The sequence below is a fragment of the Chrysemys picta genome, chromosome 7 (assembly GCF_011386835.1).
Source record: "Chrysemys picta bellii isolate R12L10 chromosome 7, ASM1138683v2, whole genome shotgun sequence".
Lineage (NCBI taxonomy): Eukaryota > Metazoa > Chordata > Testudines > Emydidae > Chrysemys > Chrysemys picta.
This window is the reverse complement of record NC_088797.1, coordinates 42,098,482-42,125,435: the sequence shown is the minus strand read 5'-3', so window position 1 is coordinate 42,125,435 and position 26,954 is coordinate 42,098,482. Positions and strand designations below refer to the sequence as shown.

Genomic DNA, 26,954 nt, shown 5'->3' with positions numbered 1-26,954 from the left:
ACTCTGCCTGTGTGTCTAAAATTGCATGCAATTCTTATGCAATTCAGTAGGACATGGTGGAACTACTTTTGCTGCGCCTGAGGAAAAATAGAGCAGAGCTAACAGTGTTCATCTATGACAGCAGCACTCCCAACTCTGCCTTCGGAGATAAAGTACTTAAGCTGCCAGAGTCCCTACTACCCAGGAGGTGGGTCCTGGCATCTGCATTTCAGAACGAGTCATAAGGAATTGAGGCAAGGGATTGTGAAATTGCATGGCATTGTCTTGATGACGCACTATTAAATCGCAATGTCTGGATGTTACTGTGTGGTGACATTAAAGGGAATTTAGAGAGAGCAAACTCTCAAATTGAGATCCACTGTTTCAATGTGAATAAAAGTTGAATCTGAAAAGGACTAAGATTTTAACTTCGATAAAACATTGACCAAGAACATTGTGCGTACATCACAAATTTTGGTCAGTTTGTACCCACAAAACTTGTCAGCATTTTTTGTGCATGTAGCTTGATTGTGAATCTTTATAGATGTGCATCTACTTTATTCCAGGAATACATGTAGTTTGACTCTTACTGTACCAACATATATCAATATCAGGAAAGGTCTATCCTGTTTTTGGTCATGTTGCAAAGTTGGCAGATTGCATAGCTACCCAACCAACAAAAGGATATCACTTATCAAAGTGAAGCATAATGTTCATGTAATTTACTCATTAATTGACTTATGTGCTCTGTGTGAGTAGATATGAAACAAAGACTTGTCAGAGTCCTTGTGGCTTTAGCAATGTGGCTTCCAAGTATAGGGAGGCCAGAGGAGGCAGCTGGTCCTGAAATAATTTTGTACAGTGCCTACACAATGGCTTTTCCAGCTCTGATTTAGATAAATGTTTAGAGCTCTCCGACTATAACTCTGTAGAAATGGAGAGAACTGTGAAGTTCTGTTCTTCTCCCCATTTTGACTGTCGCCATAGCAGATACATGGTTATAATCAAAAACAAAACTAGTGCAGGCAAAGCCAAGTTTCTGGTGAATCATTTGGCAGTATGCTGAGCAAAGGTCTGACCCACCAGCTTCAATACACTCTCAATCTCCAAGTTTAGTTGCAGTGAGTAGATACTTTTATATTGCATGGCTTTGAATTTAAGGAAAGGCCTGTATTCATGACCTTTCCTTAGCATACTCCATGCTAGATAAAGTGCTCTACCCTGAACCATTGTCAGGCTTGACTGTTTTGTGGGCTTGGTTCACTGATAAGGGTAGAACATGTTGCTTTTTAAACAAGCTATTACAAAGAGATAAATCTGGGAAATGTACTATGATCTTTGTTTTAAGCTGCCTTTAAAGCTGTATGTTCATATTTTAACAGATTAGCATTACCAGACTGGGACGCTGGATTGACTTTGACAATGACTATAAAACTCTATATCCTGAGTTCATGGAGACTGTCTGGTAAGTAGTCTTAGCATTCTGTTGATGCTGTTCGAAATTATCTCTCTTTTGAAATGCTCTGGTTATTAAAATTGTATAGTGAGATGTGTGTTTTCATAAAGAAGCATATTTCCTACATTTCTCAAGAGATTTTCGTTTACACTACTGAGTCAGAAGTATGGAAAATGGGCCAGTTTAAGCATCTCCCCTATTATTTCTCTTGGAGCTTATTTCCATATACAATGTGAAAATGTGTCCGGCAAGAGACTTAATTATCTGCCTGCTCTTTGTTCACTTGAATCGAGTTTCTGAAAGAAAAATATAAAGTGGATATTAATAGAAGAAGTGGTCATTGCTAGTCTGGCCCTGAAGTCTCATCCCTGATCTACTCCATTCAAACTTAGTAGGTCTGCAGAATGACCTTGAAGATTTTCTATTGTCTCCTTAGGGTGACCAGATGACACAACTGAAATATCGGGACACGGGGAGGAGGGAAAAAAATGGCGGCGGGGGGGGGGGGGGGGGAAGCCGGAGCGCCCCCTCCCCCCACGCCTCGTCTCCACCTTCCCCCACGCAATCCCCTCAGAGTGGTGGCAGCAGGGGCTTTCACAGTCAGGGTCTGAGGCAAGGCTTTTGCAGCCCCGCTCACACCTGACCTGTCCCTCCGCGTGGGTTCAAGCTCCAGCCATGCACTGGGGAATGGAGCGCAGTGGCAGTGGAGGCTCTGCGCGATTTTACAGCGCACGCTGTGCGGGGCCCGAGAGCCTGCGTGCACCGAGCTGGCTTATGCCCACTCAGGTCCCGGCCGCTTTCGCCCCAGGGCCGGGGCGCACATGGTGGATGTGAAGCCCCGAGGAACCGCAACCCCACTCCCACCCATGGGCGCGTAGGGAGCCAGTTCTCCAGGCTGGACCCGGGGCTGACCCGCTGTAGGTACCGCCCTGCCCTCCTGCCTGCACTCACCCCACCGTCCCCGGGCCTCCTCCCTCCAGCGCTTGCCTGGTAGGGAGGAGGAATGTGTTGTGCTTGGGGAAGAGGCAGGGATTTGGGGAGGGGTCCAATGTGGCAGTGAGTGGTCGGGGCCAGAACGGGGATTTGGGGAGCTATCCAATGGGGGAAGGAGGGAGGCGAGCCGGAGCAGAGGGCAAAAATTGCTTGTTTGTCCAGTGTCCCGACCAAACATTGCTCGGCACGCGGGACAAACAAGCAAATATCGGGACAGTCCCGATAAAATCGGGACGTCTGGTCACCCTATGTCTCTTTAACAAGTAAGGGTATCTAGCCCAGAAAAAAATTCCCTTCTTGATGTTTTCAAGAGGATGAACAATTCAAACTCTGGATAGCTGTAGCTAAAACACTTTTGCTAGGTTGAATTCAGATGCTGGGAATCTAGTTCTCTTGCATTTTGTTTTTGTGGCTCTGGGGTTTGGCAGCTTCTTGTGACTTCCCTGGAAAATCACTAGGATGACTCATCAGCCCTCTGGTGGAATGCCAAGGGTAGTTACTAGATTTCTGAAGGAGAGAAAAAAGCTATTACTTCACCTGCTTTGTCTCTCTAAGGAGAGTAATCCTGCATGGCTGTGGATTCCCGAATTCAGCTAACACGGTGGACAAAATCATATTGGCCTTCAGGTGTTAAACTCATAAGTGGATTTAGATAGCTAAGTTTAAACTTAGCTCTGAGGCTCATTATGAATGATGATGTATTACATTTCTCATGGGTTTTTATAGAATTTTTCTGTTGTCTTTTAGTGTTTTCTCTTGCATGGAAAAAGTAAAACCTATTTAGAGTCAAATTAAATGGGTAAAATAAATTGCAGATTACTAATTTCTGCTTTGACTTTAAGAATGAACCACAGCTAATCCTCTTGAGGTGTTCTGACCTGACTGTGGGAGGAAAATATGTCTCCTATGTCCTACAGGACGAGATGCCAGTATGTTAATATTGGTAACAAATGCACTGTCTCGCTGTCCCTAGTCCTTCAGTTAAATACACTAAGGATTTTTGGCATTAGTTTCTACCTATTTCAGTGACTCTTCTCTTCCATCTGTTCCCAAGACACAAGATCCTGGAGTCTGATCAAACAGCATTTCTAACAGTTACCCATGGTGTGATTGATAGATTGGCGATCCCTCGATTCGAGGATGATCTCTACCATGGATTTACATACGGGTCCTGAGATGACTCAGGAGTCTGATCCTGGAACTGCAAATCAACCTGCAGTAGGTACAGACATTTTGTGGCAGGCCAGAGGCCTGCTGAGACAAAGTTTTATTTCTTTTTCCTTCCTCCTCTCTCTCTTTTCAGCTTCGAGGGCAAGGCGCTTCTCCTCGAAGCAGGCCACTGCCTGATGGAGGATATGGAGCCATTGTTCTTCCCAGCTTGATATCCACATCAGTTTTCTTTAAAATACACTGAAAATGTATCTTTATAGCGTTTTCTCTGACCACCACGGGATCTCTGACTGGGGTGAGCTGAGAGTAGAGGATTTGTTTTGGGAGGTGAGAGTCTGGCATCCACACACAATGTCCAGCCCAGCGAAGTTGGTGCATGAGGATCATTGCTTCAATGCTGGTGACATTGACTTCAGCGATAATGCTGCTGTTAGTGCGGCATTCTTGCCACTTGACACAAAGGATCTTCCGGAAGCATAGTTGGGGATCTCTCTCCAAACTCTTGAGGTGCTGTCGATAGGTCACCCAAGTTTCGCATCCAGAGAGGAGTGTTGGAATAACAGTTGTCTTATAGACGTTGGTGTCCTGCTGCAGGTCATGGTCTGTGAAACGCGTTGGAGCAATTTCCCAAAAAAAGCACTTGCACACTGGATCCTGTGCTGGATCTCTGTCGATCTTTGCATTTTCAGAAAGTTGGCTACTGAAGTAATAAAAGTACTCAACTGTCTCCAAAATCTGGTCCTCGATGGTGATTTGTGGTGGGTCATATGCAAGTCCTGAAGCAGGTTGATAGAGCACATTAGTCTTCTCAATATTGAGTGAGAGTCCTAGGCTTTGGTAAGCTTGTGCAAGAAAATCCAGTATGGACTGAAGGCCATTCTCTGTGTGCACAAGGATGACACAGTCATCAGCATACTGAAGGTCAGTAATGGACGTCCTGAAGACTTTAGACTTCGAGCGGAGACGTTGAAGATTAAAGAGTTGCCCATCCATTCTGTATTGAATGTACACTCCATTGGGGAGAAGATATTTAATGAGGACCCCTCCTCCCCATAGCTGGTCCAAATGGCAGGGCACAGGGGTTTGTGATAGACAAGGAGGCAGGAGAGGTGATCAGGTTGGGTCTCCAAATTTGAGTGTCTTAGATGAATTTCTGTTCCGAAGTGTGTATGCTAGTGAATTGTGAACTAGTGTCCAGATTTAGGACAAAGCAGAACACTGAGGCCTCGAACGTGAACATTAACATTTCTCAGTGCAAATAACATGATTCTAATGATTTGTTTCTATCCCTTTGGGTCTGCTATCACAGCATTTCAGCATTTGTCCATGTTAAATCTGTGGCTTCCTTTCTGCATTTTAACAGAGCTGTCATGGCCCCGGGGTAGTGAGTGGGGGAAGCAGGGCTGAGGCAGGGAGAATTTTATTAGAGATGGGCTTAGCTGAATGGCTGGATAGTAACCTGAATATTAAAAAAACGGGACCACATCATGCCATTGATTCAGTCCATTGATTTAATCTAGGAGTTCTGTAGTGGTGCAAATACGGCAGTATGGTCCGGTATGCTGTACCAGTCAGCTATTTATAGCCAATACACCGTACTGGAAAGACACAGGAGGAACAGAACGCCGGCAGCTCCTTCGGTGCAGCTGTTCTGCCCCCAGCCCATCCACGCAGCTGCATCTAGTGATTCCTGTCTGGGGTCTGTAGGCAGCCCCACTGGGGGAGCTGTCGGCATGGGGCTGCCCAACGTTCTGCTCCTTTTGCCGCTGCGGTTCCTGGGAGAGCCTGCAGCTCAGGGCTCTCTTGGGAACCACAGTGGCGAAAGGAGCAGAACACCATGCCGGCAGCTCCTCTGGCGCGGCTGTTCCGCCCCTAGCTTCGCACCCCCAACCTGTGTCCTCCAGCAGGGCTGCGTGACAGACCCCGGACAGGACGCATAAGATGTAGCTGTGTGAAAGGGCTGGGGGCAGTACAGCCATGCTGGAGGGGCGACAATGCATCCTTGCTTAACCCCAGTTTTAATGATGAAAGGTTCCATCTCAAGGCCATTTCAGAGAACTGTGGCAGTCATCTGATCATGGAGAAGCCTTAGGACCTTGATAAATTTTGGATGGCAGCCAAATCTGGCCAGCACCTTCTACAGGGCTTCACCAAGTTTTTTGGCACGCAACGAAGATCATGTCGGTTAGCCCGAGGGATGATTTAAAACCACACCGAGATTCTGGCAATATTTCCTCAGCAAGGGGAAGTAATCGGTTTAAGAGGATACCGGCAAGAATTTTCCCTGCTGTAGATGGCAAGGCAGTGCCTTGATAGTTTCCACACTCCGACTTATCTCCTTTCTTAAAGATTGTAACAATATTAGGGTTTCTCAGTCTTCGGGAATCTTCTCCTTATACCAGATATGAAGAAAAAGTTTGTGGAGCTTCCCTACCAGTTCTTCACCTCCAAACTTGTAGACTTCAGCTGGTATGCCATCTGGCCTTGCTGCCTTGTTGTTCTTAGTTTGCATAATAGCTCACGTTACTTATTCAAGGGTACGGGGGGCGGGAGGGGTAAGCAAGAGATTCTCTTTCATGTTGAGGTATAGATTTGATACGGACATCAGAGACAGTTGACTCATGGCTCAGGAGTAGCTCAAAATGCTCCTTCCATCTGGCTTTGTTGCCTTCGCTGTCCTTAAAATACATTGACCTGTCTTGGGCTTAGAGTGGTGTGGGAGCATGGGCCGTAAATGGCCCTTATTGCCTGAAAGAAACTCCTCATGTCATGTTTATCAGCATAAAGCTCAATCTCCTTGGCATTTTCTCGACACCACTTATTTTTGATGCCACAGATTTTCCTTTGGGCTTCAGCCTTGAATTGCTTGTATGAGTCTTTCTTCTGCTGGTGTGATATGTCATTTTGCCACATACAATGAGCTTTTCTTTTCTGGTCCAGCAGGCCCGGAGTCTTAGCATCGTTCTCATCAAACTAATCTTGGTGATGGCTGGTGACATAGCCAATGGACTCAGCACGTGCCAAGAGAATGGCAGTCTTTAATCCCTTCCAGAGATTTTTTTTTTATCATCATCAGCTGTAGGCATAGCGGCAAACTTTTCTTGAAGACACTGCTGAAGTTTCTCCCGAGTCACTATATCTTCAAGGGACTTGACGTTGAATTTCTTTCGTACTGATTTTGCCTGCTTGCAATGCCTTGAGGTGATCTGGAAATTCATGCTTGAGCTAACAGGGCAATGGTTTGTCCAACAGTCATCAGTTCTATGCATGGCCCTCATGATGCAGACATCCTTCTGATCTCGAGCTCTAACAATAACCTAGTCAAGAAGGTGCCAATGCCAGGAGAGTGGGTGTCTCCAGGTGTTCTTATACTTCACACTGTGTCTAGAGAGGGTGGTTGTGATGAGCAGGCCATATTCTATGCATTTGCTCAGGAGGAGGATGCCACTGGAGTTAGCCTTTCCTACTCCTTCTTTTCCGATTCCAGAGATCTGACTCCCATGGTGTACTGTAGTAGTGGAAGCCTAGAAACCACCTGTAAGCATTAAAACAAACGTAGGTCCCAGTGGTAACTGGTGAATGAGCATTCAAATACTCTGCACATTTGTTATAGGTTAGGGCTGTGGTTCTCAACCACAGGTCTTCCGGGGGGTATATCGACTCATCTAGATATTTGCTTAGTTTTACAATAGGCTACATAAAAAGCACTAGCGAAGTCAGTACAAACTAAAATTTCATACAATAACTTGTTTATACTGCTCTCTCTCTATATAAATTGAAATGTAAGTATAATACTTATATTACAGTTGATTTATTTTATAATTGTATGGTAAAATTGAGAAAGTAAGCAATTTTTCAGTAATAGTGTGCTGTGACACTTTTGTATTTTTATATATTTTATTTTTACTTTTTTGTAAGCAAGTAGTTTTTGAGTGAGGTGAAACTCGGGGGTATGAAAGACAAATCAGACACCTGAAAGGCGAACAATGGTCTGGAAAGGTTGAGAGTGACTGGGATAGGTCATACTTGCTGAAACTGTGTGTAAGCCAAGCATAATTTTTGCTGGAATTGTCTTATCTTGTAGTGGGGGCTTGAATGCTGTGTTATATCTGTGGTAGGGAAGTATCTACTGACCTTGTCCTGCAGTGGCTGAATTTATTAAATATTACACGTGACATAAACCTTTAGAGCATGCTGTCTCTGTCCTTGCCTAGGAACAAATATTATATCTGTGGTTAAAGAACCAATTTATTTAAAATCTGGCTCCATTCTTCCTACTGAGAAAAGGCAGTTAGGCTTTCTTTCTGTGACTGAATAGTTCTAAATTAGCCTATTTCACTTTGATTCCTATGTCAGGGTTCCCTCCCCACTCTGAACTCTGGGGTACAGATTGGGGACCCCCATGAAAGACCCCCTAAGCTTATTTCTACCAACTTAGGTAAAAAACTTCCCCAAGGCACAAGTTCTTCCTTGTCCTTGGATGGTATCGCTGCCACCACCAAGTGAGTTAGACAAAGATTCAGGAAAAGGACCACTTGGATATTTCCCCAAAATACCCCCAAGTCCCTTCACCCCCTTTCCTGGGGAGGCTTGAAAATAATATACCAACCAAATAGGTAAACAAGGTGAGCACAGACCAGACCCTTGGGGTTTTAGGACACTAAAAACTAATCAGGTTCTTAAAAGCAGAACTTTATTACAAAGAAAAAAGTAAAAGCAGCACCTCTGTAAAATCAGGATGTAAGGTAATTTTACAGGGTAATAAGATTTAAAACACAGAGGATTCCCCTCTAGGCAAAACTTCAAAGTTACAAAAAACAGGAATAAACCTCCCTCTTAGCATAGGAAAAATTCACAAGCTAAAACAAAAGATAATCTAACACATTTCCTTGCTATTACTTACTATTTGTAATCTTGGATGCTTATTTCAGGGAGGATTTTAGGAGATGTGTTTTTCCTTCCCTGGTCTTTCTCTGTCCCGGGGAGAACAACAGAGAGAGCAAAAACAAAACCTCTCTCTCGCTCTCTCTCCCCTCCCCCTTACTTTCAAATCGGGGCGGGGGGGGGTAATATCTTCTTCCCTTATTGGTTCTTTTTGTCAGGTGCCAACCAGGTTATTTGAGCTTCTTAGCCCCTTACAGTAAAGGAGGGATTTTATGCTACCCTTAGCTGTAGTTTGACAGGCTATAATTCTGTTATCTCCTATAACAATACATACATGTTTCAAAGAGAGATTCTAGTAAAATTCCTTCTGCTGCTAGCAGATGTGGAATGGAAAGTTAGGGGAGAGACTCTAAAAGAACTGGAGGGGAAGGGGAGCTGGTTCCAAACACAATCCGTGTCAAATACAAACCCTGTAAATTTCAGGTGTGCCAGCTGTATGTAAATTTCTCTTTTCTTCCGTGTATCCCATACAGGGGTGGATGAATGGTTTCTCTACACCATTAATGGGGGGGGAGGGGGAGGGTTGTGTCTTGGTCACTTTTCTAAGCATTGTCTTGATTCAAGAGAAGGACAGAAAAGCATTTCATGAAGAGATGGAGGTTTAGTATGAAACATGTTAATTGATTTTAAGCACATTTCCTCTGAGCTACATTAAATAGAAGACTGTTTTCTGCAAAATAGTCTTTAGGGACTCGAGCCTTCTTTTAAAAATAAACTAACTCCCTCCAAAAACAACAACAACAACAACAAAATCATTTCCCTTCCCCCCCCCCCCCCAACCCTTTAGTTGTGGCTTTACTTAGTCCTTGTATGGATGAGGAATGGATGAGATCTGCTGGAACCACATGCGGGTAGAGTTGCTTTATACAGCTTTGTTAATGCTTTCCATTCTGATCTTATAGTGGAGGCTGTTTTACAGTTGTGAATCCCTCTCTGAACTTATAATACTAGATGTGCCAAACTGAATAGTCCATTTAAGATTGAATATCCTTTAGACGCAAATTGGGGTGAGTCCCCAAACTGATTTTCATTTGCAAACCAGGCAGGATTTTGTGTCCAGGTCTGCATGAGTGGAAGGCTAGTGTTTGAAGCATTGCACCAACTAATGTCCCTGGTCATGCTATCTTTATATAAATAAAGGCCCTTAATGAAATGTCTGTTCTGTGCTTGACAAAATTTTGTGTTTGTATTGGCATTTCATGCTGCTTGGTGGTGATGGTGGCGGCAGATGACTATTTGTTAAAGGTGAAACAGGCATTTCCAGTTGGGTGACTTTTACCCTTGAACAGAACTTCATCTTTTTTAATATTAAAGACTGAGATGCTTTGGCAGAATCTTTAAAGGACTCATAGGTGTTACTGTTCAGTAGTATTACTTAAATATTAGTTTTGTGCTCTGTTAAGAGAGTTCTGTGAGGGTTTCTGATGAGAAGGTACAGTCAGACCTCTAAGTCTTTTTTAAAAATACTTTTATTCATACTTGTGTGGAATTCTTAGGTTTGTTTCTTTCAGTGCAAGGTTGATTCAGGAGGTAACTGTATTTATTGCCTAAAATAGTGCTGAGAGCACACCATCCTGAGCTATTGAAACAAGTGCTGGCATACAGCATACTTTATCTTCTGACCCAAACAGAGCTGCATTGAGTCAAAGTGAAAACAATTGGTACCCCCTTACATTTTACTGACCTGAGAGACCTGCAGGAAGTGTCTCAGAAAGGGGTAACCGTGATAGACATACATGTGCCAATGAAAGACAGTATGGATTTTTAACACAACTATTGGTGTACCTTTCCAGATAGTGCTGTGGTCAGTTGAGTCCTGGATCTTAAACAGAATTTTCCCTGGTAAATGGGTAAAGGTCTGAAATAAACTTGAGTTGAGGAAATAGTACTCTGCTCATAGCTGAGAGATTTGGTGTCATGTTGAGAAGTGTTAACAGAAAAAATAACTTAATTGTTTCACTTATTATAACAATCAAAGATCAGAATGGTTGCTAGGACGACATAATGTGCCATTGTCTATTCTCCGCTGGCTTATAAGAATGGAGGCAGTATGAAAATTAGAAATAGAGAAATATCCCGATACACCTGTTTGACCCCACCCTATTTATCAGCAAGGATTTTAAGTGTGTTTGTGGCTCTTATATTAAAATCTGTTTTGGATTCCAACATGTCCTGATCTTTTCTTAAATATCAGAAGTAGGATATATTTTGCGGCCTGTTGACCTTGAATGTTTCTCAATGTTTATGTGGATCGGCGCTTTTTTTTCAAATAGTCGTCTAATAGCACCATCTAGAGTCTAATTCTGAAACCTTCAGTCCTGAATATGGCTGAATTTAAAAACAGTCTATAGTAGTGCTTCTCAAAGTCAGGCTGCCGCTTGTTCAGGGAAAGCCCCTGGCAGTCCGGGCCGGTTTGTTTACCTGCCGCATCCGCAGGTTCGACTGATCGCAGCTCCCGCTGGCTGCGGTTCGCCGCTCCAGGCCAATGGGAGCTGTGGGAAGGGCAGCCAGCACATCCCTCGACCTGTGCCGCTTCCCGCAGCCCCCATTGGCGTGGAGCGGCGAACCGCGGCCAGTGGGAGCCGCGATCGACCGAACCTGCGGACACAGCAGGTAAACAAACCGGCCCGGACCTCCAGGGGCTTTCCCTGAACAAACGGCGGACCAGCTGTGAGAAGCACTGGTCTATGGGCATGTCAACATGAGCACTTAGTTTGTGGTAAGCTGGGCTGTAAATCTACTCTGCACTAGCCTGCTCCAAACTAAATGTCTGTGTAGACCCTGATGCTGCACTCTAAAAGACTTTTCTTAAAAAAAAAAAAAAAAAAAAGCCCTAATCATCCCGAGTTGCTTTTTCTATGGCTAATGACAGTACTGGACTCCTTGCCTAAACCTTATTTTTTAATCCTGTTTAAAGCAACAAGGACTTGCCTGTTAAAGAACTGCAACCCCCCCCCCCCCCATGGCTATAATGTTGGCTTGTGATGATTTTGAGAGTCTTGTTTCCCAAACTACCTTGAATAGTGGAAGGGATTGCTTTCCCTTTCTTGAGAGCAAAGAATCCTAAATGGTTTCAGATCTCTGACTCCTGATCCAGAATAGGAAAGATGCTAAACCTGCAACTAGATAAATCCCTAAAGCAATGGGCTTGAGAATAATTCCACAAGGACCTTTTAGATATTAGACTCCCCGTCAGAGTGGTCCACTGAGCTACTTCCCTGTCATGTGGGGTGTAAGTGTGTATGCAGGACAACTTCTTTGCATCTGGGAGGTATGTTGAAGGATGTACTGAGTGGTAGGTGGCCTGCTGGTTGTTTGAGAATTGGGGAAATCTTTGCTTTCAGGATAACAGGCTTCAGGCTCCTCTGAAGCACAGATCTGTGACCGTTTTCTTGGTACCCAGATTAAGGTTAAATGTGATCTCAACTGCCCAAAACTATGGTGCCAAACCCCATTGTGGGTTGTGCTTTGTGATGTGTTGTGAGGGTGGATTGTTATTTTTTTTTGTTTGTTTTTTTTTTATTTGTGAATATAGTGCTTATCAGAATATGGGGCTCAGGGCCAGATCCCAAGAGGTGCTCAGCACCTGCAAATCCCATTGTTTGGTAGGAGTTCAATGTGTCTTTTGAGAATTAGGTCATCAGTTTGCAGATGCTTAAGATGGCAATCAGAAGTGTGGTTTCACCTGTCTAATGTTGTTTATAGAGTGAAATTCAAGGGAATAGATTTTTCTGTTTTAAATATTACGTGAGTGTGTAACCTATTTCCTTTGCACACAGAAGTGACCTGTGGCGCAAGAAGTTTCTGCATGCTTCCCAGTAGTATTGCTGACCTTCCAGAAAGGGCTGCTGTTTCTCTATGCCAGGATCACAAGCCTAATGCCTCTTTCAGACTACCCATCAAATATATCTTGCTTAATTTAGGCACATAAAGATGAATTAAAGGACTGTCCACTTGCAAGTAGTAACTGGCTTTTATTTATTTTTTAGATCTAAGCAAAACTGCTGATGCTTAGTGTGCTGGTTTGGGGTAGGGAATGCTGCTAGCAACAAAAGTTACATCCTGTCTATTTTGTTGTCTCCTAGTGACTGATACTTTATTGATAGAAAGACAGTTATGTGTAGCTCAGAGATGACAAATATATTTTTGTCATGGTAACACAGGCAGTTTCATCAAGCAACAATCTGTTTTTATGACTCTATAGCAGCGGCTCTCAAACTTTTTTTACTGGTGACCCTTTTCACACAGCAAGTCTGAGTGCGACCCCCCTCCCTCTTATAAATTAAAAACGCTTCTAAATATATTTAACACCATTATAAATGCTGGAGGCAAAGCGGGGTTTGGGGTGGAGGTTGACAGATCGTGACCCCCCCATGTAATAACCTCATGACCCTCTGAGGGGTCCTGACCCCCAGTTTGAGAACCTCTGCCCTATAGTGTAGTCTGCTCTGAATACAAATGACTATATCCTTTGACAATGGAAATTTAAAAACAATTTTTTAGTGTGAGATGTAGTAACCTCTGTTTAGAGGTCTCTGAATGGGAATGCATTTTGAAAGCTAAATAGTGTCTACCTGGTAGTGAAAAAAATTGAAGCTTTTAAACTGCAGTTGAATAAAATTACAACAAGAGGAGGCTGTTCATTTGTATTTTAATTTTGTAGCTCCACCTAGTGGTCCCCCTTCTCTGATTTTTTTTGTTAAGGTTACAAGTACATCTAAGCAGTCATTAAATGTTCATAGATGTGGCACTGAACTGTTTTCCTCTGTGGGATTAGTAAGCTATATCTCTTTAGGAAAAAAATAAAAAATAAATTGGACATCTTTTGTGTATCTATCTATCTATAATATTCTAATCAACACTTTTCAGAAGGCAAATACAAGAATATTGAAGAATAAATCCAAAATCAGTGACTTATCACAACTAAGTCATTTAATATAGCTTAAGTTGATAAAACATAAAATGAAAATTTATACTTTTGCTCAGTTGCAACAGAGCTTTCCTAGTTAGAATACTGAAATACCTATGCTTGAAAATGCATATAAATAAAAAATTTATCTCACTACATTTTGGCTACATTATTGCTTGAATGATTGGTAGCTTTAAATTAAGTCCTAGCAATGATGCTCTTTTTATAAACTTAGCAGGTATATCTCCTTTCTTAGGAGTAATGATCAAATTGTAAAAGGAATGCATAGAACAAAACATAAAGGTAGCCATGTCAAGGTGGTCAACTATTTGGCTTTCTCACATTCAGAGCACCTTTATTCCAGACCAGAATTATATGTACTTGGTCAGGGGAAAGAATGTGTCTCATAATGTGCACTTGAATAGTTCTTTGAATTGGGGTGAGAGTGGAGGAATATATGCCTAGGGATCAAATTCTGTGTGGGTAAATAGTACTACTCTTCAGCTCCTTCTAGAAACTGAGCCCTACCAATTTGAGAAGGCACGGTCAATGGATTGTGCAGATGTTCATGATAAGATCCTGCAAGCTTTGCTCAACTCCTCGTTTTTTTGCTCCCCTTGGTTGTGGCTGGATACCCCTCCGGGCTTCTGAGACTTGATTCCTCTTGGTGGTGCTTAGATGCTGCACTTTGCTCCCTGGAGTCGATTAAAGTCCTCACTGAACTTTTGGTCTACAACTGTTGGGTCATGGATGACACTTTCAGTAGATTGTGCAGATCTTCATAATGTGGTCTCTAATTTCTCCTTTCTGCAATGTAGTAGTTGACATTTCTGATTATTAGGTTATCATTAGGCTTCATTGTCAATAGGCCAGTTCATATCTCTCAGTGCTGTTGATTCAGGCTGCAGACTGATAACACTGTAGCTGTTGGAATTGATTTCCCATGTTGAATGGTTATCCTAAACATAAGAGCAAAAGATCTTTGTTTAAATGAATGCATAGATTCTGAAGCACAAAATGATGGCGTCCAGAAAAAAGGACCAATTGCCAAAACAGCGTGACCCAGTGCAGTTTGGTCTCATAAACATACTATTTAACAAGACGGCTCTGTGTTTGCTTGCATGTTAATAAGATGTTCATCTGGAAGGAAACACTGAAAATGTTAACAATGCTTTGAAAACGTAGCTTGGGTGGGAGAGTTCAAGAGTTTTTAAAGTCAGTAGCGATTGCTGAATAGTCTGATCATCCAACTACAAAATAACTAGACTCCCCAGGACCACAGGGCCAGATGCTGGTGTGATAATTTGAGCCCTTGGAAAACTGTGTCACTGAATATGCAAGTCTCTTGAATGAGGCTTTACAAATAAAGGTGTACAGTGTAGACAGTGAAGATCTTTGCCTACTATTTGAAGAGCCATCATTCACCTGGGTTGCCAAAAATCCACTATTTTCTCCCCTGCCAATGATGCATGGTGCCATACATATAGCTGGTGAAGCAAGGGTCTTTTGGGATGGAAAGTGTTATACAATGCTTCATGAATGTAACTCATGGAATCACAAAACTTCTTGTTCTCTAAACAAACCTAGTTGCCTAGATGTGGCCTCTTGAGGAAAGCATTTTGTGTTAATCACTGAAATTTAAGTTTTATGGTCCCCAAGCAAGCAGTTGGGGAAAGATTCAACTGTTACAGTGATTTATATCCCATCTGAATATTGCCATGTGTTGTGCGTGCAAGGCAGAGCTGGCAGGATGACCCAAAGCTGAATCTAACTGAAAGAATATTCACAATAAAAATGTCATAATGGCATTAAGTATTTATATTGTTTCAAGATACGACTTGTATATGTATGTGCAGATGCTTTGAGTTCTGGTGTTTCAAGTAGTAAATATTGTCTGTATTTTGAAAATTATTTGAACTTTTCAGAATACCTTCCCTACTGCATCATAATCCTACACTACAGCTGCCTTTAGTTTGAATCTTAAACTATTAAGTTATTATATGTTCCTTATTTACTTTTAGGTGGGTTTTCAAACAGCTGTACAACAAAGGACTGGTTTACAGAGGCGTTAAGGTTATGCCTTTCTCCACAGCATGTAACACTCCTCTTTCGAATTTTGAGGCTCACCAGAACTACAAGGTATATCATTGTCTATATGTATGTATAATAATCTGACCCCTGTAACTGCTCTGTCACATTGGAGTGAGTGTCTGTTTTGGACCGGAAAGCTTTAATACTTCAGTTGGGTGGAATGTAGGCTTATCGACATACTCAAAACTGATAGAATAGTGCTAGTAAAGAGCTGGCCTAGTCATGTATATGTCCTGCTATGATTTTTTCCTGACCGTTCCTTTGGTCATTATTTGTTGCCCCTTTCACCATTCTCACAGTTTTTGATCTGGGAAATTGCTCCACTCTTCCTCACACATTTTTGTGTACCTCACTGTGTTGGGTTTCTACAGTGAATATTTTACACTGCACCTTTCCTGCTCACCTCAGCAGAGGATTCCCTGTATATTGAATCTGATCTTCTGGGGAGCTCTAGCTGGCAGCTCAGCAGCCACACCTGTAACTTATCAAAGTTAGCAGATGAGTTGTGGGAGGAGAATTGAATTCTGTGATCTGAGATCCAGTATTGCAGCTTAAATACCACTTGTTGCTCCTCTGCCTTCTCTTGTGCCATTAGTAAAGCTACTCCTTAGCCCTTGCTTCAGGAAATGAAAGAAGGAAATGGAATCATGAACTTCTGCAATGAAGCAGGATATTATTAGTACAGTAACTCCTCACTTAAAGTCGTCCTGGTTAACGTTGTATCGTTGTTACGTTGCTGATCAATTAGGGAACATGCTTATTTAAAGTTGTGCAGTGCTTCCTTCTAAAGTCATTTGGCAACCGCCTGCTTTGTCCACTGCTTGCAGGAAGAGCAGCCCGTCGCAGCTAGCTGGTGGGGGCTTGTAACCAGGGTGGACTGGCAGCCCCCCTATTAGCTCCCCCTAAGTTCCCTGTGCTGCAGCTGCCCAGCAGGCTATCAATTGCCGGCAGTTCAGCTGTCCCTCCCCCCACTGCCATGTGCTGCTCCCACCCTCTGTCTTGGAGCTGCTCCCAGAGACTCCTGCTTGCTGTGCGGGGGGGGGGGGGGGGGAGGGGCGGGCTAATGTCAGGGTGTCCCCCTCCCCCTGCTCCTGCACCCCGCTTACCCCTTCTCCATATAGAGCAGGGAGGGGACACCAACCTACGAGACACAGAGCTTGGTGCAGCAGCTGCTGTCTCCACTTCCTGATCCACTTAAAAAGACAATGCACTTAAGAGTGGGTCAGCTTACTTAAAGGGGCAGTGTGCATCTCTCGCTCGCTCTCTTTCTCTGTCTCCCCCACACACAAGATGTGTGTCTGTCTCTGTCTGCTATGCTGTCTCCTGTCCCTCCTGTTCGTGCTGCCTTGTGTGAGAGGCTACATTAACAACAATGTGTTAACCTTTGAGGGCTCAGCTGAGTGGTAGTTCACCATTTAGCAGGAAGGCATTCCCTGGGAAATATCCTTCCCTCTTCCACCCTCTAACTTCACCACCTCAAACAAGCTTCACAATCATCATAGCTGTGAACAGTATTAAATTGTTTGTTTAAAATGTATACTGTGTGTATATCTATATAATATATAGTTTTTTGTCTGGTGAAAAAGAATTTCCCTAGAACCTAACTCCCCCCCCCCCCCCCCATTTACATTAATTCTTATGGAGAAATTGGATTCGCTTAACATCGTTTCGCTTAAAGTTGCATTTTTCAGGAACATAACTACAACGTTAAGCGAGGAGTTACTGTATAGTATAAAACCCCATTTTAATGTGTAACAGAAACTATAAGTGTGCTTAGAGGAAGCCCCCATGTAGCAAACTTTCACAATTGAAAAATAAATAAAATTTCAGTCATTTTGTGTCTGAGTAAAGAAAAGTATATTGTAAAGGAAACTGAGATAACGCAAACAGAGAAATACTAAGCAATTATTTCATTTGTAAATGTAACATGATTCATCTTTCAAAATGCCAGGATTTTGTTGAGTTGCTTGGCATGTTTAGTACTTTGTGAAACATTAGAACAAGCTGGTTAGAAACATCATAGTCTTTGTCTAACAATTTGTAGAGACTAAATTTTATTGCTAGCATAGTCTTCACTGGGTATTGCTCATAATCTAAGCATTACATAACTGTTTGAGTCTGACTGTTGCCGCCCCAGCTGCTTATAGAAAGAATTCCTTCTGAAGCAGCCCTTAGCTGTGACTTAAATAGCTCCCATTCCATAATGGAATTACCTATTCTGAGCTGTGTTGCTGGAGAGGAGCCAGGGATGCTTTCAGTGCACAAATGGCAATGTGACCTAATCTGTTTGAGTGTTCCTGGTTTATGCATATGATGTTAATTTGTTAGGTGTTGTAAAAATGCCCTAAGAAAGCTTTTTAATGCTGCTTGGAGCTTTTCGCTTTGGAAAGCCTTGCATATTTTGCTAAATTTAATGATTTCATAGCACACAAACTAGAGAGAGACTGTACAGTACACCAAAGGATCAGCTTTCTTGCCATGGATGTGGTATCCTTTATGGGTGGAATGCAGGAGCCAATTATTTAGGAGGGAAAGTGAAGAATAAATTGTTCATTTGAAACTCCAGAGAGATTTTAGGCAGGCAGAAGAACATTGCCCATTTACCTTTTTGTCAGGGACTTTACAGATAACACACTTCTCTTGCAAACAAAAGAGGTCGTATCTTCAGGTTTTCATATTTCATGTACCAGGCGGCACCTCTAACGTTACAGGGCCAACTAGTACCATGTTGCAGTGGGGGCTGTTGTTTCACCAACAATTCAGAAAGAAAAGTGCTGTCTACTTACTTGAACAACTTCAGATATCCATCTAGGTTTCACCTGAAGGTTTTTTATTAGAGCACTGACCTTTCCAACCCTTTTTAGTCTGCTATCTATTTAGATCAGAGCACTAATTTGAAGACTTGTGCTTACTAAATATTCAATGTATATGTAGTATTTGTTTGCCAAGTCGTGCAAGCATTAAGTTATTCACACAATACCCTTGTGAAGTAGGTAGGAAAGATAAATGGATGCAGTTTGAGGTTTATAAAGATAATCAAACTCCACATTAAAAATCTATCATGGAGCCTGATAATGCTGTTACTTTTAGTTACAAAAATACCAAACTTGTTCTTTAGTTCTATAACAAAAATGTTACCATTCCTGCAGGCTGCCATTAGGTAACAAGCTCACAGAGCTATAGTAGGTCTGTATTGCCACTTAGATTCTAGCCATAAAACTGATGTTACTTCAAAAGATGTGGGGTTTGAGTAACACTTGCTTTTTAAATTTTGCCTGTTGGAAATATTCCTTACACAACTATGCAAAATGTTAATCCTGTAAGGCCTGGTCTACACTACGAGTTTAGGTCGACTTTAGCAGCGTTAAATCGAATTAAGCCTGGACACGTCCACACGACGAAGTCCTTTTTTTTACTTAAAGGGCCCTTTAAACCGGTTTCTTTACTCCACCTCCGACGAGGGGAAAATCGGCCTTTGCGGGTCAGATTTGGGGTAGTGTGGACGGAATTCGACGTTATTGGCCTCCAGGAGCTATCCCACAGTGCTTCATTGTGACTGCTCTGGACAGTGCTCTCAACTCAGATGCACTGACCAGGTAGACAGGAAAAGCCCCGTGAACTTTTGAATTTCATTTCCTGTTTGCCCAGCATGGAGAGCACAGGTGACCACGCAGAGCTCATCAGCACAGGTAACCGTGATGGAGTCCCAGGATCGCAAAAGAGTTCCAGCATGGACTGAACGGGAGGTACGGGATCTGCTCGCCATATGGGGAGACGAATCAGTGCTAGCTGAACTCCGTAGCAGTAAACGAAATGGCAAAATAGTAGAAAAAGTCTCAAAGGCCATGAAGGGCAGAGGCCATAACAGGGACGCACAGCAGTGCCGCGTGAAAATTAAGGAACTAAGGCAAGCCTACCACAAAGCCAGAGAGGCAAATGGAAGGTCTGGGGCAGAGCCGCAAACATGCCGCTTCTACGCGGAGCTGCATGCCATTCTATGGGGTGCAGCCACCACTACCCCAACTGTGTGCTTTGACTCCATCAATGGAGAATCACGCAACAGGGAAGCGGGTTCTGGGTACGTGGAAGATGATGATGATGAAGACAATGAAGATAGCTCACAGCAAGGAAGCGGAGAAACCGGTTTCCCCAACAGCCAGGATATGTTTATCACCCTGGACCCTGTAACCCTCGAACTCACCCAAGGCGTGCTCCCAGACCCTGAGGGCACACAAGGGACCTCTGGTGAGTGTTCCTTTGTAAATATTACACATGGTTTAAAAGCAAGCGTGTTTAATGATTAATTTGCCCTGGCAATTGCAGCCAGAACAGCTGCTGGAAAAGTCTGTTAACATGTATGGGGATGGAGCGGAAATCCTCCAGGGACATCTCCAGAAAGATCTCCTTCATGTACTCCCGTAGCCCTTGCAAAAGGTTTCTGGGGAGGGCTGCCTTATCCTGTCCGCCATGGTAGGACACTTTACCACGCCAGGCCAGTAGCACGTAGTCTGGAATCATTGCATAACAAAGCATTGTAGCGTATGATCCCGGTGTTTGCTGGCATGCAGACAACATCCATTCCTTATCTCTCTTTGTTATCCTCAGGAGAGTGATATCCTTCACGGTCACCTGGTTGAAATGGGGTGATTTTATTAAGGGGACATTCAGAGGTGCCCGTTCCTGCTCAGCTGAACAGAAATGTTCCCCGCTGTTAGCCACGCGGTGGGGGGGGGAGGGGTGAAGTGATCATCCCAGAGAATTGGGTGTGTGGGGGGAAGGTAATTGGGTTTGTGCTGCATGTTAACCCAGAAACCGCAGCCCCTCCTTTTACATTGCAAACCCATTTTAAATGGCCAACCCAACGGGTTCTTGGTTTGGGAAATGAGAGCGCTGCTGTTTGAAACCATTCCCACATGTTATGAAGGTTAAAAAAGCCAAAAGACTGTGGCTTACCATGGCTGCCTGTAAGCCGAATTCTGTTGCCTGGCACTGCATGAGTGATCTCTCACACCGAACCGGCAGGCCCTCAATATAAGAGGAAAAATGTGACTTTATAACGAAAGCACATGTACTGTGTAATGTGAACAGCAAAATTTAACGTGAAAGAGTGTACCCATTGTTCTCTAAAATGTCTTTTTTAATTACCTCTCCCTTCTCCTCCACCAGCTGCAAATGTTTCTCCTTTGCAGAGGCTAGTGAAGATTAGAAGGAGAAAACTGCGGACTCAGGATGATATGTTCTCGGAGCTCCAGATGTCCTCCCACGCTGACAGAGCACAGCAGAATGCGTTGGGGCAGTCAATGTCAGAATGCAAACAAGCACAATATGAACGAGAGGAGAGGTGGCAGGCTGAATCGCGGGCTGAAGAGAGCAAGTGGCGGGCTGAAGAGGATAGGTGGTGTCAGCTTGCAGACAGAAGGCAAGAGTCGATGCTCCGGCTGCTGGAGCATCAAACTGAAATGCTCCAGTGTATGGTTGAGCTGCAGGAAAGGCAGCAGGAGCAGAGACCGCCGCTACAGCCCCTGTGTAACCAACAGTCCTCCTCTCCAAGTTCCATAGCCTCTTCACCCAGACGCCCAAGAACACGGTGGGGGGGGCCTCTGGCCACCCAGCCACTCCACCCCAGATGATTGCCCAAGCATCAGAAGGCTGGCCTTCAATAAGTGTTAAAGTTTTCAACTGCAGTGTGTCCTTGTCCTTCCCTCCTCCCTCACCCCTCCTGGGCTACCTTGGCAGTTATCCCCCTAGTTGTGTGATGAATTAATAAAGAATGCATGAATGTGAAGTAACAATGACTTTATTGCCTCTGCGAGCGGTGCTCGAAGGGGGGAGAGGAGGGTGGTTAGTTTACAGGGAAGTAAAATGAACCGGGGTCGGGGGGCGGAGGGTTCATCAAGGAGAAACAAACAGAAGTTTCACACCGTAGCCTGGCCAGTCACAAAACTGGTTTTCAAAGCTTCTTTGATGCGCACCACGCCCTCCTGTACTCTTCTAACCGCCCTGGTGTCTGGCTGCGTGTAATCAGCGGCCAGGCGATTTGCCTCAACCTCCCACCCCGCCATAAATATTTCCCCCTTACTTTCACAGATATTGTGGCACAAGCAGCAATAACAATTGGAATATTGGCTTCACTGAGGTCTATCCGAGTCAGTAAACTGCGCCAGCGCGCTTTTAAATGTCCAAATGCACATTCCACCACCATTTGGCACTTGCTCAGCCTATAGTTGAACAGGTCCTGACTACTGTCCAGGCTGCCTGTGTACGGCTTCATGAGCCATGGCATTAAGGGGTAGGCTGGGTCCCCAAGGATAACGATAGGCATTTCAACATCCCCAATGGTTATTTTCTGGTCCAGGAAGAAAGTCCCTTCCTCCAGCTTTTGAAACAGACCAGAGTTCCTGAAGACACGAGCGTCATGTACCTTTCCCGGCCATCCCACATTGATGTTAGTGAAACGTCCCTTGTGATCCACCAGGGCTTGCAGCAGCATTGAAAAGTACCCCTTGCGGTTTATGTACTCGGTGGCTTGGTGCTCCGGTGACAAGATAGGGATATGGGTTCAGTCTATCGCCCCACCACAGTTTCGGAATCCCAATGCAGCAAAGCCATCCACTATGACCTGCACGTTTCCCAGAGTCACTACCCTTGATATCAGCAGGTCTTTGCTTGCGTTGGCTACTTGGATCACAGCAGCCCCCACGGTAGATTTGCCCACTCCAAATTGATTCCCGACTGACCGGTAGCTGTCTGGCGTTGCAAGCTTCCACAGGGCTATCGCCACTCGCTTCTCAACTGTGAGGGCTGCTCTCATCCTGGTATTCTGGCGCTTCAGGACAGGGGAAAGCAAGTCACAAAATTCCATGTAAGTGCCCTTACGCATGCGAAAGTTTCGCAGCCACTGGGAATCGTCCCACACCTGCAACGCGATGCGGTCCCACTAGTCTGTGCTTGTTTCCCGGGCCCAGAATCGGCGTTCCATGGCATGAACCTGCCCCAGTAACACCATGATTTGCACATTGCTGGGGCCTGTACTTTGTGAGAGGTCTATGTCCATGTCAATTTCCTCATCACTCTCGTCGCCTCGCTGCAATCGCCTCCTCGCCTGGTTTTGCTTTGGCATGTTCTGGCTCTGCATATACTCCAGGACAATGCGCGTGGTGTTCATAGTGCTCATAATTGCCGCAGTGATCTGAGCGGGCTCCATGATCCCAGTGCTATGGCGTCTGGACTGAAAAAAGGTGTGAAACTATTGTCTGACGGAGGGAGGGAGGGGCGAGTGAGGACATGGCTTACAGGTACGGGGAATTAAAATCAACAAAGGTGGCTGTGCATCAGGGAGAAACACAAACAGCTGTCACACAGCATGGCCCCCCCCAAAGATTGAACTCAAAACCCTGGGTTTAGCAGGCCGTTGATTTCTCGGAGGGAGGGGGAAGCAAATGAATACAGAACAAATCTGGTCCATCTATTTTTCACATCTTAAGCTGGCAGCAGACAGTGCAGCATGACTGATAGCCATCGGCAGCTTCTGGGTGCTTGGCAGAAGATACTGTACTACGACTGCTAGCCATCATCGTCAAGACAGTTCAATAGGACTGCCGCCAGGACTTAGTCTCCAGGAGACAAAACATGTCTGCCCAGGTGCCTCTGATTGAATTCCCTGAGGAATACACCGATGACGGATACTAGTCGTAATACACCATCCACTGCCAAAAGGCAAGGAACTGCTGCTGTGTAGCAATGCAGCCCCACGTCTGCCAGCACCCAGATAGCCAATGACGGCTACCAGTCATACTGCACCGTCTACTGCCAAAAGGCAATGAGCTGCTGCTGTGTAGCAATGCAGTACCAAGTCTGCCGGCACCCAGATGACATATGGTGACGGTGAGCTGAGCTGAGCGGACTCCATGCTTGCCGTGGTATGTTGTCTGCACAGGTAACCCAGGTAAAAAGGCGCGAATCGATTGTCTGCCGTTGCTCTGATGGAGGGGGAGGGCCCTGACGGCATGTGCCCAGAACCCCCCGCGACACTGTTTTTGCATCATCAGGCATTGGGATCTCAACCCAGAATTCCAGTGGGCGGCGGAGACTGCGGGAACTGTGGGATAGCTACCCATAGTGCAACGCTCCGGAAGTCGACGCTAGGCTTGGTACTGTGGACGCAGTCCGCCGACTTAATGCACTTAGAGCATTTTATGTGGGGACACATGCAATCGGCTGTATACAACTGATTTCTATAAAACCGGCTTCTATAAATTCGACCTAATTTTGTAGTGTAGACATACCCTAAGACTCTGGACTCTTCATCAGGGCATAACTTCATTTAAAGTCTTCCACAGTCCAATAGTATTGATAATACAGAAACTATAACTTGTGCAAGTGCTTCACTCTCTCCAGTGGTGTGAGGAGGTTTTAATTCTCACCGGTATGCATAGGCAAGTCATGGGATGGACACAAAGGGGGGCATGAGCTAAAGGGGGGGGGGCACGTGACACTCTCCCCCTCCCCCATTTGACCCCTCCCAGCCTGGGGCCCCCACGCTCTCCCCGTCCCCTCCCCATCCCATGTTACCTGGGGGCCAGGTGGGGGAGCTCTGTCCTTCCGCTGCACCAGATACTGATTTCGGACCCACAGGGCTCTCCCGGGAACTGCAGCGGCCAAAAGAGCAGAACATGGGGCCGCATGGTGGCGCCACGCAAGCAGATCCGGGCTGTACTGCCCCAGCCCTTCCATGCAGCTGTGTCTCTTGCCTGGGGTCTGTACATCCTCACCAGAGGACAGGGCTAGGGGAGGGGCTGAGGGCAGTACTGTTACAGCTGCGCCAGAGAAGCTGCCGGCACGGGGCACTGGCTACTGGGAGTGGCAACCCCACATTCTGCTCCTTTCACCGCTGCGATTCCCGGGAGTGCCCTGCGGTTCTGAAACTGTCTTTCCAGTACGGTGTACTGGCAATAAATATCTTAATGGTATGCTGTATCTGACTGTACCTGCTTACTTGCACCACTGACTCTCTCTAATGTGTCTGAGACAATGTCTCTTAGGGCTTGTCTATACTTACGCGCTGGTTCGGCGGCAGGCAATCGAACTTCTGGGTTTGATTTATCGCGTCTTGTCTGGACGCGATAAATCGAACTCAGAAGTGCTCCCTGTCGACTCCGGTAATCTTGCTCGCCGCGAGGAGTACGTGGAGTCGACGGGGGAGCCTGCCTGCCGGGTCTGGACCGCGGTAAGTTCGAACTAAGGTACGTCGACTTCAGCTACGTTATTCACGTAGCTGAAGTTGCGTACCTTAGTTCGATTTGGGGGTTTAGTGTAGACCAAGCCTTAGAGTAACACTGATATTAATAATACAAAGGGATTCCTTTGACTTGATTGAAGGCAGGACTCTTGGAGGCTGAGGTAGAAAACCATCTGTCAGTTGTGCAGTATGTTTTAAACATCCATGTACCCCTATGTTTAAGAACATATAGTTTATGTGCCTTGGTTAAAAATAGTTGCCTGCCAGGAGAAAATTTTCTCAAGTGATAGCTTGTCCTCCCAACTCCTGGTCCCCTAGGACAAACTAGGTGAATGTTGAACTCCAGATATCAGCAGCTGAAAAATTATTAAACTATGAAGGAAACCTTTAACCAGTTATGATCTTGGATTATTTTTTTATAATCTTAGGTTGGGATTATCAAAGGCATCTGAAGGAGGCAGGCACCCAACTCTCAGCCTTTAGAAATAAACTCTGACTATGTTGAGGCAGTTGTGTCCCTCGTGATTTGGTCAAGTAGTCTACACGGGGGAGGTGGAGAGACATGCTTAAATTGGTTCTCATCTGCATTCATTCTTACTGAGTTTTTTGACAAGCCAGATTGCAGGGCACTAAAGGAACCAGGTAACTGAGTGACAACAGCTGTCACTGCTTTTCCTTGGAGTGTGTGTTCTCGCCAACTATCAAGAAACCTTTCATATCCGTCTCCCTATCTCTATTTCATTTAAGGATGTTCAAGATCCTTCGGTGATTGTGAGCTTCCCATTGGATGAAGATGAAAACGTCTCTCTTGTTGCTTGGACAACTACCCCCTGGACCCTGCCTAGTAACTTGGCCCTCTGTGTTAACCCAGAATTGCAATATGTGAAACTAAAAGGCAAGTGCTAACTTGATATGAAATACAGTGAAAATGTAGTTCCATTGAACTCATGCATGTGTATGGCAGTTTCTGTGATAGACAATTCTGTTTGACTTTCAACATGTAGCATTTCACTGGAGTTGACTGTATACTGTTCTGAAGGAGGAGTCCAATTTACCGTGTTGCTAAAATCTCCATTCATTTTGTACTCTTTTATTGTATCGTAGCTTTATTACATGAGTACTAAAGGACTTGTGGTTACATACTAAATGCTCATACTACACTACTACATAGTGAGCAACAGCGGGTATGCAATATGGGTGTTAGTTATCTCACCAGTAAATCCCCCATCATTCCCCAAAGAGTCTCACACCAAGTGATCCTAACTCTTTCCTTGTCTGACAATTTCTCTGCTTTGCCCCATTTCCCAACCATTTCAGACCAAACTGTCTCATTGCCTTTGGTGAGGAGAATCAGAATGTATTAGGCTAGTTCAAGTCAGTGTGTAAGGTAGCCTGTTCCTCAAGGGCCCCTGATACATTCGGAGACGCACTGCAGCACGTTCCTATGGTTGAAAAGGTGGGTAGGATGTATGAACAAAATAGATTTATACCCACGTATAACAGGTGGGTAGGATGTATGAACAAAATAGATTTACTTTACTTGCTACTTCTCCCACCATCTTTCAGAACTTTACAGCTCCAGCTTCTCAGCAGCCAGAGGAATGTTATCTTCATCCTTTGTTCCTCGTATCATTTTCAGAAAGGAATTTTTTTAACTGAGTATCGTGCAATATCCATACAAGAAATGCAGTTCCTCCTAATGATTCCCTTGTTCTGATAAGTTTAATCTAATGTATATTTTAATATTTATTGTAGTTAGACTATGTAATACACTAAGATCATGTTCACTGACTTGAACGTAAGCAGTCAGTTTTGCTTTGAACTTTTCAGATTTTATAAAACTGCTGACCTTTTCTAAATTTGCAGCATACATAACCAAATACAGTGATTCAGATTATCTCTGGCATTTTTTTAATGCAGATGAAATGGCACAGTTAGTTTTCACTTTAATATAGATTTTAAAATGTAATTTATGCATGCCTAAGGTAGTGGCACATGTAAAACACTGGGAGACAAATCAACCGTTTCTTAAGACACACAGGCTTTTGGATAAATTCATATTTGTTCATTAAGTCTTCATTCCTGAGCACTTCCTCAAGTATTAAGACGCACAATCATCTTGAAACCTATGCAGCTCAAAAAGAGTTAAGCGTAGTTTCAGGCATAACACCTAC

At 44.3% G+C, this 26,954-nt stretch overlaps 2 protein-coding genes across 5 annotated transcripts in view; both read left to right on the top strand.

Annotated features, from left to right (window-relative positions):
- IARS1 (isoleucyl-tRNA synthetase 1) overlaps window positions 1–26,954 on the top strand; it is a 237,148-nt gene that overhangs the window by 51,153 nt on the left and 159,041 nt on the right. For 3 of the 4 annotated variants that reach the window (XM_065551253.1, XM_065551252.1, XM_065551254.1), the window contains exons 6-8: window positions 1,362–1,444; window positions 15,473–15,590; window positions 25,528–25,675. In XM_065551253.1, the coding sequence (XP_065407325.1) occupies window positions 1,362–1,444; window positions 15,473–15,590; window positions 25,528–25,675 (349 nt within the window). Of the gene's footprint in view, window positions 1–1,361; window positions 1,445–15,472; window positions 15,591–25,527; window positions 25,680–26,954 lie in introns of all 4 variants that reach the window. The other variant, XM_065551255.1, reaches the window with a different exon arrangement.
- Window positions 19,207–21,327, top strand: LOC135972626 (uncharacterized). The gene is made up of 2 exons (XM_065551256.1): window positions 19,207–19,787; window positions 20,709–21,327. Exons 1-2 carry the CDS (start codon window positions 19,241–19,243, stop codon window positions 21,170–21,172), a joined length of 1,011 nt encoding a protein of 336 aa, XP_065407328.1. The 5' UTR covers window positions 19,207–19,240; the 3' UTR covers window positions 21,173–21,327.